The sequence below is a fragment of the Trichomycterus rosablanca genome, chromosome 11, assembly GCF_030014385.1.
Source record: "Trichomycterus rosablanca isolate fTriRos1 chromosome 11, fTriRos1.hap1, whole genome shotgun sequence".
NCBI lineage: Eukaryota > Metazoa > Chordata > Actinopteri > Siluriformes > Trichomycteridae > Trichomycterus > Trichomycterus rosablanca.
In genome coordinates this window covers 24,882,861-24,902,024 of record NC_085998.1, presented here as the reverse complement: position 1 = coordinate 24,902,024, position 19,164 = coordinate 24,882,861, and the positions used below count along the sequence as shown (strand labels likewise).

Sequence of the window (19,164 nt, the reverse complement as noted above, 5' to 3'; positions counted from 1 at the left end):
CTGTGCTTTGCAAAAGGATTTTCCACCAGTGCTACAATGTCATGATATACAGGAGACAGAGTTAATGGTGGTGGTTAGCTGGACTGATTGGTCCCTGTAGGCAAGAACGTGTTCCATGTGGCTCCTCATTACCAGGCCAGCTTGAAAATCAACCATGTCTCATGGTATGTATTCTTTCGGCAGTTACAGCAAGTACATAAGTGGTGTGCATTATTATTGATTAAGAGTGTATTAAAATGGATTTCTTTAGAGAAATAGAACAATCAGCATGGGGCATTTGTATTACTGTAATGGGGAAACATTACAAACAACAACAACAACAACATAATAATAATAATAATAATAATACATCTAGGCTAACCTAATCTAATGCTACACTGACTACTAATTTATATTAGTATAAATTAGTATAAACTATACTTCAGACATAAAACTCTTGGCCTGTCTTCGTAAACGAAGATTTATGAGGGGGGTGACCACGTCTACCGCAGGCATGCTGATGGCTGAATAGGCCTATCCGAGACAGGCAGGTTCTGCCACAGTGTCTGCAGACAAAGATCCGGGTGGGGTCAGGGGCGCTGATGGTCCTGTTCTTTTGTTTGCTCCTTTTCTCTTCCAGGCCAGCTCTTCGGGCATCCTCAAAGGACTGGACGGCTGTATGAACTGTCCTCCGCCAGTTATCCCGGTCTGTGGCTAAGAGGGACCAGTGGGAAGGGCTGATGTTAGAGGCGATAAGAGAGGACTTGAGGAGGTCCTTATAACGCTTCTTTGGGGCCCCCACTGTTGCGCCGGCCAGAGGACAGCACCCCATACAGCGCGACCTTTGGCAGGCGATGGTCATCCATTCTGGCCACGTGGCCTGCCCAACAAAGCCGAGCCTTGAGGAGCATGGTCTCTACACTGGTGATCTCTGCCTGCTTTAGAACCTCGACGTTGGTGACAAATTCACTCCAGTGAATGTTTAGAATAGAGCGAAGACACCGTTGATGGAAACGCTCCAGAAGTCGCAGGTGTTGCTGATAGGTGACCCACGACTCCGAGCCATAGAGTAGTGCCGAAAGTACCACCGTTTGGTAAACTCTGACTTTGGTGCCTTTCTTTAGATCCCTGTTGCTCCACACCCTCTTGTAGAGCCAGCCTACTGTCAATCTCCTTGTCGATTGTGGCATCGGAGGAGATGGTGCAGCCAAGGTAAGTGAAGTGCTGCACAGATTACTATACAATCTTGACTATACAACCCTTAATTCCAAAGCAGTGCTTCTTCACCAGTCTGTGCAAAGACTGAAAGTTAAGGGTCTTGCTCAAGGCCCCAACAGTGGCAACTTGGCAGTGGAGGGGCTTGAAACAACGTTCTTCCAGTTAAAAGGGTTGTGATATTGAGAGTGCAGCCCATTACTTACAACTAAGTGCAAATTAATGATGTTGCTGGACGTGGTCGCCTATTATTGCTGGCTAATATTATACTAATATGGACTAATATGATAGCTTTTGAAAACTTTTTTAGGACAATTGCTTAATAATTTAGACAGCTTTTCAGGATAGTTTCTCAGAAATGGCTACCCTAATCATAGCGGTATGCACAAGTTGTGCTGCACGACAATTTTTGTGGCTTTGCTCTTACAATATGTGCTATTTTGTGAAAAAATCGTAGCAGTTGTATGCAAAATATTTGAATATACAGACATTTATATAGTCAAATAGCATTTGATACCCTCCATCATACACTCACCCATACATCATTTCTTGACTATCTTGACCTTTATAGAGATTTTTTACAGATGCCACCAGAACAGTTATTAGCTGTGTTTTGTTTGTTGTAACTGTATTTTCGACACTCAAGCATTTTTGGGTTAAAAGAATTGTGGGCTATTGTGTAGCTTTTGAAATTGACCCAAATGATTTGATTATTAAATATAGACAAAGTCCAAAACAGACAAATGCAGACTTAATGTCACATCCCCCTTTGACAAGCAAGAAAAAGAATATTGAGGCCATTGTATGTCATTTCCCACTCAGTTGAAACTCAGATGGATCTAGTTGGCCTTGTCATTTATCAACTATTGAGAATCAAATAGTGTTAGTATCACAGTAAACAGCAACCTGTAAGAGCTGAGCACAAACAACACACTTATTAGCCTTTAATTTGAATAGTAATGTTGTTGTGCAAAGCTAAAAGCTCAAGCTCATAAGCTTAAACCACAGCAGTGTGACATGGTCATGCCTGAGGGTGGGATGGCGACAGGGTTCCTCATTGCTGATGCAAATGTGATCTCTGTTACAGACCTTGCGCTGTGCCATGCTAAAACAGGTGAAAACAGGAAAACCTTACCCAAAAGACCTAACCTTTTACAGAAGTACTAACTACTGTATTGTAGCCTTTCTGCAAACATTCTGAAGAAAGAATCAGGGCAGTGTGAGACATTCCAAAGACAATAACTGATTCTTATATAATGCATCTCACTTCAGAGAACAAAAAGGACACAATACATATTGAGTCAACATAGCATTACTCTCAATTACATAAATACATTCACACAACTACACACACAAAATGTTTGTTGAAACTTTATGTACATTGTTTACTGTGGTATTATTGTTCATTGTTTTGTCAGATAGTAACATTTAATGAATATCTTGTTTGTCTGCTTACAGAAATGAACACTTTACAATCATGTAATGTAAGTAATGTAAGAATGAAATTGACTTAAAAGAAAATGAAATTATTAACAAAGAAGTTTTACTTATGATTTGTTAATTTCACTTTGTTTTATCAACAGCTTTATCCTGGTCAAGGTCATGGTGGATCTGGTTCACTAGAACAATAGACAGGCTGCTAATCTACCACAGGGTGTTGTAGTCATTTTCAAAGAATAAAAGAAACAGCAAGAATTAGGAGCAAAACTATTTTTACGTTATTATTAATATCACTAATGAGAGAAGGACATGTAGTACTATGCCTTTTAAGATGCTCTTAGGGCATTATATAAAATCAAAAATTATTAGTATAAATATAAAGTTTCCTTCAGAGCATATAAAACTGTACTAACTGTAAGATGCTTTCAGTGCACCATATAAAATCACAGTGGGGGGTAAAAGTCTAAAGCCACTTGTAAAAATGCCTCTAAAATGCTTGCACACTATTTTGCACTATTCTAGAATATATGCATATTTGGTATGGTCATATTTTATAAAAGGGCACTCTGAGTGTGTGCCATTAGTGCTTCTATTAGCCAGCTGTGTAGACATGATTGGCTATGTCTACGGTTGGCTATGACTAAAGCCCTGTCACCAAAATTCTTTTAATCCCAGCATATTGTATTTGTTGGAATCTTTAGCCTACTTCACATTACTGTAAGTTAATTTTAATTAATATTTAAATTAAATAGGACTAGCAGCGACCAAGCCTGTGGGTGTTCAGCCTTTTTGGTTAATTAATTAGACTAGACTGATTGCTCTAATTAAAAGAGAGCAAATGTTTTCCCACAGCACTGTATATAGTACTAACTGTATCTGAGTACCGATGGAAAAATACTGTCAGGAAGAATTATCTTTTTTATGTTGAGTAAAAACAACAAATATGTGTTTTCTTTAGCCTAGCTTTAGCCTAAGATAACACATTTAATGTCTTTAAATGTGCTGTCTCTAAATACACAAATTGTGTTATCAACAACTTTAGATAAAATATATTTAAAAGTTAATTATTGCTCTTATAATTATTGTTCTTATTTTTCTACTATTTCTAGTTCTGTTTTACAGCCATTTTAACTTTCACCTACCCACACATTCAGGCTCATCATTCCCTGTGTGTGGAGATGAAAAAGGACATGCCTCTGTGGGGCACATGTGAAAATTAGGCTGAAATATATTCATTTTGCCTCTGGTTACAGATAGACCTCTGGCTTCTCTACACTTGACAACAGCCTCAAATATCATACTCTTAAAGAAATAAGAGTGAGGGAAAAAATCTATAAGTTTATTCCTTTTCACAGGAGTGCAGAGAATAGTTTGAGTCACTCCTATTTCTTTTCTTTTTATACCCTCACCAGGCATGGTTAAAACAAAAAAAAAAAGCACTGCATTTGATATTATTTGTAAAAATTGTGCCACTGTGCTCGGTTGAAGAACGTAGTGCATGATAATTGTTTGTACTGACACCCCACCCCCTTGGTCAGTGGTCTCAGTAAATACATTAACCTCCACAGCCTAACAATTATAATATTTCCCCATAAAACTAAACAAAACAGTCTGATGGTCAAATAAGGACCATTGATGCATTACTTTGAATGAAAATTATGAAATCCTTAGCCAAAATGAAGAACAGTGGGTAAAGAAAATTAAAATTATTGAATGAAGTGCTGAAATGGGGAAAAATGAAACCAAACACAGGCGTGTATAGATGGAACTGCCTATCATGGGGCAGAGTGGAAGCTCAGCATGAGGGAAGGAAGCACCCCCTCTATAGTATGACTACTCAGGCAGGGCCAGCTGGCCTTTTTTTCTTTATGAAACACAGTTAAGGCCAGTACTACCCTGGCCTTTTAGAGCCAGTGTCCCACACTAGTATGACCTTTATGCATGTGTTCCTAAAACCTAAGGAGACTTATATTATCAATATCCACAGTCATTTATTAGGTGGAATGCATGTTTGTGTGTTTTTAGATCTTATATCTGCTTATTAAATTGTCCTTAACAAACACTTATTTGCTCAAAACCCAGTAAACCAGAAATAATTGAATAATGTTGCATTAATGATGCTGCTCAAAAAGGTAAAAGTACCTGCCTTTTTATTCTGCTATATTTAGCCATTTCTCTTACATTCCACTTCCCTTTCTTCTATTCCCCATTCCTCTTATTTATTCACTCGGATCTCTTTGGGTCAGTGCCCTAAGTGTCACTAGAATTGTAGCATGTTGTTGAGTGCATTAAAATGGTACTGCAGACCTTTTATACTATTATGCATAAAACAAGTTCGCTTTTCCAGTGCTGTGCCCTAACTTTCACTTCCATTTTTATTTATTTATATTATTTTTTATTATTTATTATGCATCGACACAGCTGTTAGTGCAGAATGGTTGTGTGCTCGGTAAGATCCTTTGCACATATATGTGTGTGTGTGTGTGTGTGTGTGTGCGTGTGCGTGTGCGTGTGTGTGTGTGCGTGTGTGTGTGTGTGTGTGTGTGTGTGTGTGTGTGTGTGTGTGTGTGAAAAAGAGAAAGAGAGACAGAAAGAGTGAGGCATCTGTTGGTTTTGTCCTGAGGATAAACCACCTACACATAAAGCAGCAAGATCACACATTAAAGAGCTGAGCACAGCTAGTACCACTTTTGCATACATACTTATATAGTTGCATAAATGCACATATACATTTAAAATAAAACAGATTTTATGCTTTTTTTAATGCTTTAAATTGATTTTTTAAAGCTTTAAATGTATACATTTATATGTATATGTATACTTAAACACTGAGGTGGGACATCACATTATTGTGTAAAACTGTGTTTATTATTATTATTATTATTATTAATAAATTAAATATTATTATTAAATTTAAAAAGAACTAGTTTACTGCCAAAATCTTGAATAACATGATGTATTAAAAAAAATAACAGGGCATCATAATGGCTTTTTTCATTTTCATGCTGTACTACCTTAGGGTCGCAGTAGGTTGGTTTTCACAGAACCACTATGTTTCACAGGTTTATTTTAAAAATCAAATGAAGTATAAATTCAAATCTCTTAATAAAAATATTAAAAGACATCTTCTAAACTTAGATTACACTTTAAGTTCGAATGCAACTTTTAAAACACTGAAGTGACCCAAACAATTTCAGCCTTTCTAATCTTTTTTTCAATTTACAAATTTAGCAAGACTTAACTCTTTGATACTTTCTGATACCATGACATTCTCAAAGTATGTTTAGTTAAGCAATTTAAGTAAACATAGATTACCAAAAAAAATTTCTCATACTCTCTCTCTCACATGCCAGTGGTATACACTTACCCTGATACTCGTGTCCTGGGCTGTAGGTTGTGGGGTTGCCAGCAATGTGAAAGGTAAGTAGCATCTCACTCCCTCCCTCAGCCACCCCAAAACTCTCCACTTCTCCGTGATGGGTGCACAGGAAGAAGAACGGGTTAAAACGGGGATAAAAGCCAAGTGGCAAAGCCCCTAAATCCATGCTGCCTCCCAACACCAGGGCTAGCAGGGCACAGCCTAGGGCACCCCTGAATGAGGCCTTTCCCATGCCCACCTTGCTTAAGTAATGTTAAAGAAGAGAGTTGAAAATGGTTATATGAAAAGCGATGTGTACAGGTCCTACTTTAAGGCTGTAGTCCACAGGTCAATCATGAGGTCTGTCTTTGGCAAGCTAATGTGTATGCACATGTACTTGCTGGTGGGTGCTTGCTGGCAAAAGCATTTGGTTCCTTTTTACCTTTTCTGATCTTTCATCCCTTCACACTCAAGGAGTGCAGTGCATTAATGTGCTGTCCTGCTCCAGCACTTAAATAGTTACCCCCCCTCACTTTCTCTCTCGTCCCACCTACTGTCCCTCCCACTTTTTTCCTCCCTCTTTTTTCAGCAGTAGCCTTGCAAGTATTGTAAACAATCAGATACTCTTTTTTAAGAATCTTTTTAAAATTGTATTTTTCTCTCTGAGTTCATATTCCTTCATATACCAAGACAATATTGCCTTTTTATTTATATTTTTTTATTTACCCCTTTGTCTCATAGCTGTCTGTTATTTCATGTCACTACACCGTCATTGCCTTGCGATGGTTTGCCGCACAGATGGGTCAGCTTTCTCCAATTCACTCTGTCTTGTGTCACTTGTAGCAGATTAGCCCCGATAATGAAATACACACCTTGGTGTTGTCAGTCCAGCTTATTCCTGGTCTTTCTCGTCTTTTAGGTCATTTCACAGTTCCTAACACTGCCTTTTATGTTGTCATGTGGGTGCCTCATCACATGCCCAAAGTAATGTAACTTGTAGGACTTAATGTGGTTCAGTATTTCCTGCCATCATGTAAATTTTCTCAGTGGTCATCATCATGGTTACTGGCTAGACCAAGGTTTTTATCAATCGTAGCCTGGTGAGGGTTTTAACTGACTTGTTTTTCTATATCCTTGTCGATTTGATCATCACCATGCCTGTTTCCATTCTTGATTTCACCAGTATTTCATACTCTACTTCCCCAAAATAAGGAGTCCACTTTTTCCAATCTTCTACTTTTCACCATAATCTCCAGTAATTCTTCCGTGTTCATCATCACTTACATTTTTGCCTTGTAGAACATTTATCACACGTTGTTCTCCAAGGATGTTAAACAGACATGGTAAGACATTACATTCTTGCTGATCTCCTTTTTTACTCTTTACCATGCTGATGTGTAATTGGCTGTTCTGACAGCAGCATGTTGCTGGCCATACAGAATCCTCAGCAGTGGGACCAGGTGCACGCCAGGTGCATCTCAAGTAGGGTTAGCCATAATTGATCATGCTGTGCCATGTCAAATGCCTTTGTGAAATCAATGAAAAATTAATATTTAATATAAATTAATATAGTGCCTTATTCCTTTCGCTTGCTTTTTCCATGATAATTCAGAGGTTTATGTTCTGATCCTGCGTGCCTCTTCTAGGCCTAGCTTGTTCCCGGTCAATGTTTTCTTCAAGCTTGGTTTGCATTTGTTTTACTGATTTGCACTCATTCCACAAGTGGTGGTTCATTTTCTTGAACATGAATCTGTATGCTCTACTGTTCACCGCTGTGCAATTCTTCACATTAGTCTTTTCATCTTTGAAACACCTTCTTTGGTTTAAAAAGTTTCTTCCAATTTGTCCCTGTTGACCATTTGGTGAGCTTGTTTATTATCTAAAGCACAGTTCTGCTGTTGCCTTTCTTGCATTTCCACAAAGTTGAATCAGTTCATCTGGATGAACTGATTCAACTTTGTGGATTTGTGTACCTGGATTATTGAGCATGCATCAACAGACTTTATTGCATTTGTTTCCAGCTTAATGCATAATGAATCCATCTCAGTTTGTTCATCTCATCTGAGCATCTTTTGCATCTGGGGACTTTGCATTTGCTTCAAGCTTCTTACCTATCCACTCAAAAGGTCACTGGAGATCCAGTTCCAGCATTTGTTGCAGTTCTTCTAAACTGGTTCCTGAGCAGCTTTCAACATGACATATTTCATCTGCTGACACAACCTCTGTGTGGTTTCTCAAGTCTCTCTAACTTTTCAAAGCTTTTGGCAACATCCACTTAGTGTTGTTGCTTGGTTATTTCTGAGTTTTCAAGGTCCAACTGCATTGTTTTTGTCCTTTTAAATTCATTGTCAGCATCACATGATTGTAATCCAAGTCTCTGCACTGAGACATGTGCGTGCAATATTAACTGACTGTTTACATAATCAGGACATAGTCAATCTGAGGTCTAGTCTCTTGATTTGGATTCTTCCAAGTGTATCTGTGCATGTTGTGTACACAGAACAGTGTGTTATGATAACCAACTGATGTTCAGCACAGAAATCCACTAATGTTTGACCTTTATCGACCATGACCATATTTTACTTTCTTCTTCTTCATCTCCTCTGACTTTTGCATTGAAATGCCTGGTGATCACAAGTTGGTTTTCTTGAGAGTCACTGCAAGTACATGTTTAATCTCCTTGTAGAATTGTTTAATCTAAAAGGAGACCCTTGAAGTGCCCAGTGCCTGACCACTTTATCTCAGACAACCCACAAATGCTGATATTCGATCTCTGTAATCTTATCAAAAACCTTTGGCTTTATATAGGTTGTAGCTGGCAGGTACTTTTGGTAAGAGTTTTGCATGAAAAGGAGCATGTTGAGTCAACCTAGCACATCGATGAGTCTGCTGCAGGGCTGACAAGAGATTGGGATCTGCCTACAAAACAGACACAGATATACTTGGAAGACTCCAAATTAAGAGACCAGAACTCAGATTGACTACATTCTGATCAGTCAACAGTGGAAACAGTTGGTTATTAATGCACATACATACCTCAGTTCAGATTGTGAGTCTAATCACTATCTTGTGTTGTGATTTAGACAATGAAGCTCAAATAAAAAAAAAAGCAAATCAGGAAGTCACTACTGTTGGACCTAGATAAACTCAGAAATGATCTGTTCAAGCAGCAATACCAGTTAGAGGTTGCCAAGAGATTTGAAGAGCTAGATATACAGTCATGTGAAAAAGTTAGGACACCCCATGAAATCCTTTGTCTTTTTGAACATATTTAAACATGAACATTTGAGCTTAATTTGAACAGTACTGAGAGATGGAGCTTATATAACTAAACAAATAAAATGTTAAAAAATTACTTTTAAACACAAGCTGTAAAATGTAATGAACAAAAATGGAAATTTATTGTGAGGAAAAAGTTAGGACACCCCCACATTTATTACTACTTAAAATGTCTAAAATTAGAATCCGGTGCACCACATCAGCTGCAATGATTAGACCATCGTTAGAGGACAGTGGAGTTTTATTTAAACCTCAGACATTAGTTTGTTTTGCTCTTGATTGTTAAAGTAAGTGATATCACCATGGTGAGATCTAAAGAGCTTTCTGAGGCCTTCAGAAAGAAGGTTGTAAATGCATATGAGTCTGGGAAGGGATTTAAAAAGATCTTAAAACAATTAGAAATCAGCCATTCCACTGTCCGGAAAATCATTTACATGTGGTGAACATTTAAAACAACTGCCAACATGGCCAGGTCAGGCTGTCCTAGCAAGTTCAGCCCAAGAGCAGACCGCAAGATGCGTAAAGAAATCTCCAATAATCTACAATGTCATCACGGGACCTACAGCTAGCTCTTGCCACAGTTGATGTCAAGGTACATGCATCTACCATCAGAAAGGGACTGCACAAGTTTGATTTTCATGGGAGGTGAGCAAGGAGGAAACCCTTGCTGTGAAAAAAACATCAGGGCAAGACTAAAGTTTACCAGAGAACACCTAGACAAAGACCAGGATTTCTGGAACAATGTGCTTTGGACAGATGAATCCAAAGCTGAATTATTTGGGCACAGTAACAGAAGACATGTTTGGCGCAAACCAAACAAAGCATTTGGGAACAAGAACCTCATAACAACTGTGAAGCAGGGAGGTGGAAATGTCATGGTTTGGGGCTGCTTTGCAGCAGCACGGCCTGGCAAGCTCTCCATTATAGAATCCACAATGAATTCTTCACTGTATCAGAGGGTGCTTGAGAAAAATGTAAGACCATCTGTCCAAAAACTGAAGCTGAAGCGGAGGTGGACCATGCAACATGCCAACAACCCAAATTATTTTACATTTACATTTACATTTTCAGCATTTAGCAGACGCTCTTATCCAGAGCGACTTACAGAAGTGCTTCTCAAGTTTAGGTAAACAACAGTCGAAGAACACAAATCTGCTAAAACCTGTTAGAACCAAAGTGGCCTTTTTTTTTTTTAAATGGAAAAGATTGGAATAAAGTGTTAGTAAATAAGTACAAGTCAGCCTAAGTGTTTAGTAAAAAGGTGGGTTTTTAATCGTTTTTTAAAGACAGCAAGAGACTCAGATGTTCGGACAGACAGAGGAAGTTCGTTCCACCATTTGGGCGCTAGAACAGAGAAGAGCCTTGATGCTTGTCTTCCTTTAGTCCTGGATGGAGGCTCAAGTCGAGCGAGACTAGAGGCTCGGAGGTTGCGTGGTACAGAGCGGGGTTTGATTAGACCCCGAAGGTAGCTTGGGGCTGGTCCTTTTTTGGCTTTGTAGGCGAGCGTCAGTGTTTTAAACTGAATGCGTGCAGCTACAGGAAGCCAGTGAAGAGAACGCAGCAGTGGGGTGATGTGGCAGTGTTTGGGTTGGTTAAAAACCAGACGGGCAGCTGCATTTTGAATGAGCTGTAAGGGTTTAATCGTGGACATGGGAGCTCCAGTAGTTGCAGTAGTCCAACCGTGAGATTACAAGTGATTGCACCAGAATCTGAGTAGCTTCCCTGGAGAGAAATGGACGAATTTTCCTGATGTTGTACAGGAGGAACCGACACGCTCTTGTCATGTTGGCTATATAAGGAGAGAATGTCAGCTGGTTATCAAGAACAACACCAAGACTTCTTACCTTATCAGATGGTCTGATCCAGAGAAATGACTAGGTCCTGGGTTGGAGACTGATCTCCAGGAATGAGCAACATCTCTGTCTTGCTGGGATTAAGTTTTAGATGATGAGCCGACATCCATTGTGAGATATCTCGCAGACATGCTGAGATGCGAGCTGAGACTTGCGTGTCTGAAGGAGGAAATGACAGAACGAGCTGAGTGTCATCTGCATAGGAGAGGTAGGAGAAGCCATGGGAGGCTATGACCTTGCCCAGAGAGCGGGTGTAGATAGAGAAAAGAAGTGGGCCGAGTACAGAGCCCTGAGGAACACCGGTTGAGAGAGTGCATGGGGGAGATATGGATCCCCTCCATGACACTTGGTAGGAGCGCCCTTCTAGGTAGGAGGCCATCCATTGCCATGCTGAACCTGTTACTCCAAGGTTGGAGAGAGTGGTCAGGAAAATGCTGTGATTCACTGTGTCGAAGGCCGCAGAGAGGTCAAGAAGAATAAGGACAGATGACAGTTTGGCTGCTTTGGCTGCATGAAGCTTCTCAGTAACCGCTACAAGAGCTGTTTCCGTAGAATGCGCTGCCTTGAAGCCAGACTGGTACTGATCGTGAAGATCATTCTGAGTAAGAAAGGCAGATAGTTGGTTATAGACAGCACGTTCAAGAATCTTTGATAGAAAAGAGAGGAGTGAGACAGGTCTGTAGTTGTTAATGTCTGTAGTGTCTAGTGTAGGTTTCTTAAGAAGGGGAATGACCTGAGCTTTCTTAAAAGCAGTAGGGACAACACCTGATGTCAGGGAGTTGTTGATGATGGGTGTAATGAAGGGGATTAGGTCCTGTGAGATGTCTTTGAGGATGGTGGATGGTATAGGGTCAAGTGTGCATGTAGTGGGATTGCTGGATGAGAGGAGCTGTGTAACCTCATCCATGGTGAGTGGGGTGAAGCTGGTGAGTGTGTTGGTGGGTTGAGGGTCAGTTGAAAGTGGGTCAGTCGGAGAGAAGGATTGATTGATTTTGTCGATCTTGTCCTGAAAGAATGTTGAAAAGTCAGTAGCAGTGAGAGAGGCAGAAGGGGGAGGAGGAGGAGGGTTTAGAAGAGAGGAAAAGATAGCATGAAGCTTACGTGGGTCAGCAGAAGATTGTTCAAGCTTGGCTTTGTAAAAAGATGTTTTTGCAGCAGTCACGTCAGATGAGAACCTGGACAACAGATCGTGGTAGGAGTGGAGATCAACACTGAGCTTAGATTTCCTCCACTTTCTCTCAGCTGCCCTTAATTCTCTTCTGTTGCTGCGCAGTGCATCTGAAAGCCAAGGAGCAGGGTGAGAAGGTTAACCTCGTTTGAGGGTAGGAGGACAGAGCTGATCAAGGGATGTTGAAAGAGAAGAGAGTAGAGTATTAGTTGCAGAGTTGAGTGGAAGGGTAGCAAGAATGTCAGGGTTAGGTAGTGAAGTTAGGATGGTGGAGATCAACAGGGAGGAAGATAAAAAGTGAAGATTGGGGCATGTTGTAAGGGTGAAAGTGTGGTTGGAGGTAGGAAGAGTTGGGAGACAGAGAGAGAAGGACACAAAGTGATGGTCAGAGAGGTGGAGTGGGGTGACAGTGAGGTCCAGAACAGAAGTTGGACGACTGAAGACAAGGTCCAGAAGATTGCCTCCTTTGTGTGTCGGAGGGCTGTGATTAAAGAGGAGGTCGAAAGATGAAAGAAGAGGAAGAAGACATGAGGACTGAAGTGTAGGGAGATTAAAGTCACCAAGAAGAGTCAGAGGAGTTCCATCTGAAGGGAAGAAACTCAGAAGGACATCCAGCTCTTCTATGAAGTCTCCCAATGAGCCAGGTGGTCTGTAAATGACAATGATATGAAGAGTAATCGGAAAAGTAACAGTAATAGCATGAAATTCAAAAGATAAAATGTTAAGGTGAGAAACATTCACAGTAGTGAATTGCCATTTCCTGGTCAGGAGCAAACCTGTACCTCCACCCCTACCAGATCCTCTTGGTGTATGAGAGAAGGTGTAGGCAGAGGATAAGGCTGCTGGTGTTGCTGAGTTCTCGGTGGTGATCCACGTCTCAGTCAGTGCCAGGAAGTCAAGGCTGTGAGAAAGTGCAAAAGCTGAGATAAAGTCAGCTTTCTGGACGGCTGATTGACAGTTCCAGACCCCACCTACCACCACTGTTTGAGACTGTTGCAACAGTTGGGGGTAGATGAGGTTGCTGGCGTTGCTGTTCTTATAATGTGCCCTCTGATGTCTGCAGGGTCTGTGAGATATAAGCACAGGAATGTTTGAGTAGCACATGCTGAGAAAAAAAGTTTGATAGATTGAACAATGTCAGAGACTGATAGTACTTACCCAAGTTAGTTTAGATTAGTAGAAAAAAAACCTAGTGATAGAGAAGACCGTAGCGGAGCTTTAATTTTATACTAAGCTTAGCCCTGCCCCTCAATTCACACCTAAGCCTCTAACAACATGTCTAACAACAGTCACCTGATACCACTTTAACCAATCAGCAAAACACAGATTAATGCATCAACAGACTATCTTTTAACAATAGTTAAATGCTACTTCAATTCTAGCAATGTTAATAATCAAAGTTACAAAGACAGGGTCTAGAACAAGTTACAGCAAAAAATATACACTTTAACCAGAAGCTTACCTTACCCAAGAATACAAATGAACACCATAAAGTTACAAGCACTGTAACTACAAAACATCCAAGTAAATCCACCAAGGAATGGCTCAAAAGAAAGAAATTGAGAGTTCTGGAATGGCCAAGTCAAAGCCCAGATCTTAATCCTATTTAGATGCTGTGGGGTGATTTGAAATTGGCTGTGCATGGAAGAAACCCATCAAACCTCACACAGCTGAACAAATTCTGCATGGAGGAGTGGGGAAAACTTTCTTCCAGTCGATGTCAGAGACTGGTAGATGGTTATAGGAAACATCTAATTGAGGTTATTTCAGCCAAAGGGGGAAACACCAGCTATTAGGACATAGGGTGTCCTAACTTTTTCTTCACAATAAAATTTCTTTTTTGTTTATTACATTTTACAACTTGTGTTTAAAAGTAATTTTTTCAGTTTTATTTGTTTAGTTATATAAGCTCCATCTCTCAATACTGTTCAAATGAAGCTCAAATGTTCATTTGTTTAAATATGTTCAAAAAGACAAAGGTTCTCATGGGGTGTCCTAACTTTTTCACATGACTGTACTTGAGGAACCAGTCACACACAAAAAACAAAGTCCTCAGATGAATTCAGAAAACTTTTACATAAACTGCAGAAGATGCTCAGAAAAGATAAACAAGCTGAATTTGATTTATTATGCAGTAAACTGAATGAAAATGCAAAGAAAGGCAACAGCACACCAATGTTCCAGATCCACAAAGTTAAATCAGTTCACCTGGACACAAAGTTTGGTGTAGATGCGTTTCATCACTCATCCAAGTGAAACGTATCTCTACACCAAACTTTGTGTCCAGGTGAACTGATTTTACTTTGTGGATTTGTATACCTGGAATATTGAGCATGTGTCAAGAGAATGTTCCAGATATTGGAGACGCTCACCAAACCATTCCAGCCTCAAACTACAGCCATCAAGGATAAAAAATAGGAAGAATCAAATAAGAAATCAATGATGGAAAGACCACTGTGAAGAATTAAAGAGTGGTGATGAGAAGAACATACAGATGTTCAAGAAAAGAAACCATCACCACTGAAAGAAGAGATTGTACTGTTGCAATCTAAAACAAGTGCAAACAAGTATGAAGAAGAGATTGACCAAGAACAAGCTGGATTAAGGTCAAGAAGAGGCACACAAGATCAGATCACAAACCTCTAGATGATCATGAAGAAGACAAGAGAAAAGAAACACTTTTCACAAAGGCATTTCACATACAGCATGACCAATTATGGATAACAATGCTTGAAATTGCTGTCAGGACAGCAAATCACACATCAGCATGGTACAGGGTAAGAAAGGGAGTGGTTTGCACACTAAAATTGTTGTGTTTTTAAGTCAAGTCAAATTTATTTGTACAGTGCTTTTTACAATAGACATTGTCTCAAAACAACTTTACAGAATCCAAAACCGACAGACCAAAAACCCCTGGCAAGGAAAAACTCCCTTAAATTACAGGAAGAAATTTATTAATAAACATCCATTCCTGCATTTCAGGCTTGCAACACATTCCAGAGAAAGGTGGGACAGTAAAGCATTTAACACTTTGTAATGTTGCCATTCCTTTTCACCACACTTAAAAGATGTTTTGGCACCGAGAAGACCAAGCGATTTAGTGTTTCAGGTTTTATTTTGTCTCATTCTTCCTGCAAACACGCCTTAAGATGTGCAACAGTACGGGGTCATCGTTGACGCATTTTTTGTTTCAAAATTCTCCACACATTCTCTATTGGGGACAGGTTAGGACTGCAGGCAGGCCAGTCCAGTACTCGTACCCTCTTCTTCGGCAGCCATGCCTTTGTAATGTGTGCAGCATGTGGTTTTGCATTGTTTTGTTGAAAAATTCTTGGACGTCCCTGGAAAAGATGACGTCTTGCAGGCAGCATATGTTGCTCCAAGATCTTAATGTACTTTCCTGCATTAATGCTGCCATTACAGAAGTGTAAATGACCTTTGCCAAGGGTACTGACACAGCCCCATACAATGACAGACCCTGGCTTTTGGAATTGTTGCTGATAACGGTCTGGATGGTCTTTTTCGTCTTTGGTCCGGAGCACATGGCGTCCATTTTTTCCAAAAAAGACCTGGAATGCTGATTCATCTGACCACAATACACGTTTCCACTGTGTGATGGTCCATCCTAGATGCCTTAGAGCCCAGAGAAATCGACGCCGCATCTGGACATGGTTAACAAAAGACTTCTTTTCTGCACAGTAAAGTTTTAAGTTGCATTTGTGCATGTAGCTTCGTATTGTAGTGCTTGACAAAGGTTTGCCAAAGTAATCCCTTGCCCATGTGGTTATATCAGCTATTGTTGAGTGGCGGTTCTTGATGCAGTGCCGTCTGGGCTCGAAGATCACGGGTGTTCAGCTTAAGCTTGTGCCCTTGGTCATTACGCACTGAAATTTCTCCTGATTCCTTAAATTGTTTAATGATATTATGCACTGTAGAGGGAGAAATATGCAAATCCCTTGCAATCTTTCTTTGAGGTACATTGTTTTAAAACATTTCAATAATTTTCTCATGCATTTGTTGACAAACTGGAGATCCTCTGATCATCTTTGCTCATCAAAGACTCTGCAATCAAAATGTAGTTAAAATGTGAAATCGTTAAAAGTAAAATGTCAGTTTTGCAGAAAGTAGCATTACAGCATAACTAAAAGGGAGAGCAAACAGATAACCAAATCATAAAGTCAGCACCACCTCCCTCACCGTCATCAAACCTGAGTGATCAGACAAGAGAGGAAGAATGACAGCAACCCAACATCTCTGATCACCACAAGATTCTGTGACCTAGAAACCCCAAGCTCTGCTCCTTTGTTTATAATCGGAGTGGGCAGCTCTGGTCCTAGAGGTCAAAAATCAGGCGCAGCCAGAAGCCAACATGCATGAGAGCACCAGACTGCCCAGACCCCCAGGACCGGAGCCACACACCCCTAGTTTGGAAAGACTAATCAAAAGCCTGAGTAAATAAATATGTTTTCAATCTGGACTTGAACATTAAGACTGTTAATATGATCAAACTTTATAGTTCTAGTTAGCACTCGAGCTGCTGCATTTTGGTTACTAGAGTTTGTTTATGGATCTACAAGATCACCCATTGAGAAGAGCATTACAGTAATCTAACTGAGAAGTTATAAATGCATGGATCAATTTTTCAGTGTCATTAACAAATAGTATATTTTTTATTTTAGAGATATTACGCAAATGAAAGAAAGAAACTCTAGTGATATTATTACCATGTGCCTCAAAGGAGAGATCTGAATCTATTGTGACACCCAAGTTTTTTTTACATCTATGCTGGGAGTAACAGAGAAAGTGTTTAGGTTTAGGTTGAGAGCGGTTAGTCAAATAGGATTTAAACTAAGACAGTGTGAGTCCTACTGTATTTTCTAGCCTATTCAGTAAAATGTTATGATCTACAGTATCAAATGCTGCAAGATCTAAAAGAACAAGAAAAGAGACGCATACATTATCAGAGGACATTAATAAATCATCCTATCCTAATTAATGCAGTTTCGGTACTATGGTTGGGTCTAAATCCTGATTGAAAAGTTTCATAAATAGAGAGTGGTCAGCAGGCATTTGTGATTACACATACACATTTGTGGTTACACAAGTGATCCACATAGTTAAGAGGGTGCATGGGTCTGCTTAAGGCCTGAACAATCTTTTTGCTGTGTTCCTACATTGGAACTGCATGTGTTTTGTTTGTTTTAGTTATATTTTTTTGTTTTGTTTAGAGTTCCTTGAGCTGTAGCTTCTTTCAAGGTGCTAACCAGACTGTGACACCCAGAGAGTTTTCTTATTGCATTTTGCAGATGAGTGTTAATGTCTTCGGCAGTGGTGATGTCACATTGCCAGAAGGGAACATTTTGGACCATTGCTACACCACCAACAGGACAATGAAGAAGTGTGGCAGTGTAGTAATTTCTGCTTTAAATTACAGGGCTGCTTTCATTTATCAGCAAGAAGGGCTGCATTTCAACTACATCATGGGTGAAATACATTAATGATTAAGCATTGTTTGCAGCTGATGGCCAAATACAAGCTGGAGAAATGAATCAAAGCAGCAAAGAAAAATACTAACATATGAAAAGCCACATTGTTGCTAGTAAACCAAATTAGGTTTAAAAAGGTCTCCAAGAGATTACCAGTTACAAGGTGAGAAAAAGTTTCAATCTCCTGAATGAACACCAGCTTAACTACTTGATCGATTTCTAATGCAGATTTGAATGTACAAAGGATAATCTTCAGCCTTTTTCTCCCAGTTGCGTACCTTCCTCCCTAACTCTGGCTCTCAGACTTCTGCCTCTTGTTTATCTCCATGATCCATTACCAAGTAGGACATCAAGAGGTTTTTCAGTATACAAAAGATGGAAAAAGCTCAAGGGCCAACCTTAGTCTCTCCATCCACCCTAAACCACAGCTGTAATCAACTAGCACCAAATTTTAAAACCAATGTAAAACAAATAATTGAAACTTTACTCTGTTTCTACATGCTTCAAAAAGTAAATATCATTTGGTCTTTAACTATTCCATAGACTAAATTACAACAGGCCAGTAGTTCTGATCTCTGTGATCTGTAGCCTGTCTTTGAACACCTGGTCCTAGTCCACTGTAGGCCAATACAAACTTTCAAAATTTTGCCTATTCTTCATGCTACAGCATCTTGACAATCCTAGAACCTATGCTAGAGATCTGTTTGTAAAGTTCAGCTCAGCCTTCAACATCTTAGTGCCAGAGCTCCAGCAGATCGAAGTGCTCCATATGGCTTCTACTTTGTGTACTGTGGATTTCCTGACAGTCAAGTCAAATTTATTTATATAGCGCTTTATACAATAGACATTGTCTCAAATCAACTTTACAGCATCCAGGACAGACATACCAAAATCCCCTGCTGAGCAAGCCAAGGGCAACTGTGGCAAGAAAAAGGAACCAGACTGCTTGGGTAGCCCAGAGGATAAATTGAATGAATTAGAATTAAACAAACCATACATACACAAAAATAATTTAAAGTAAAAGTTCTAACTAGCGAAATAAACAATTTGAGTTCTTCATTATTTAGTCCAGTCTGTAATAAAATCAATGGTGAGTTCTGGACATTCTGAGTGCAGACAGGACAGGTTCTTGTCATATCTAGCAGGAGCTGCGTTGTTGGCACGGCAGTCTCAACTTGCAGGCTTCAGTCTCAGGTGGGTAAACAGGTTCCCATCAGCCTACCTGTTTAGCCACCTTGGGGTAAACAACAGAAGATGTAGTTAAAATGTCATATGAAATCATTAAGAGTAAAAATGTCAGTTTTGCAGAGACACCCCTAAATATTGCAGCATAACTAAAATCGAGAGCTAGCAGATAACACAGTCATGAGGGTTTTCACAGGATGT

At 39.8% G+C, this 19,164-nt stretch overlaps 1 protein-coding gene across 1 annotated transcript in view; it reads right to left on the bottom strand.

Annotated features, from left to right (window-relative positions):
* The window catches only part of reln (reelin), a 360,462-nt gene extending 354,283 nt beyond the window's left edge, over window positions 1-6,179 (bottom strand). The window contains exon 1 of the mRNA XM_063004091.1: window positions 6,002-6,179. Coding sequence (XP_062860161.1) covers window positions 6,002-6,179 — 178 coding nt within the window. The remainder of the gene's footprint in view (window positions 1-6,001) is intronic.
* Window positions 6,180-19,164: the final 12,985 nt, after the last annotated feature.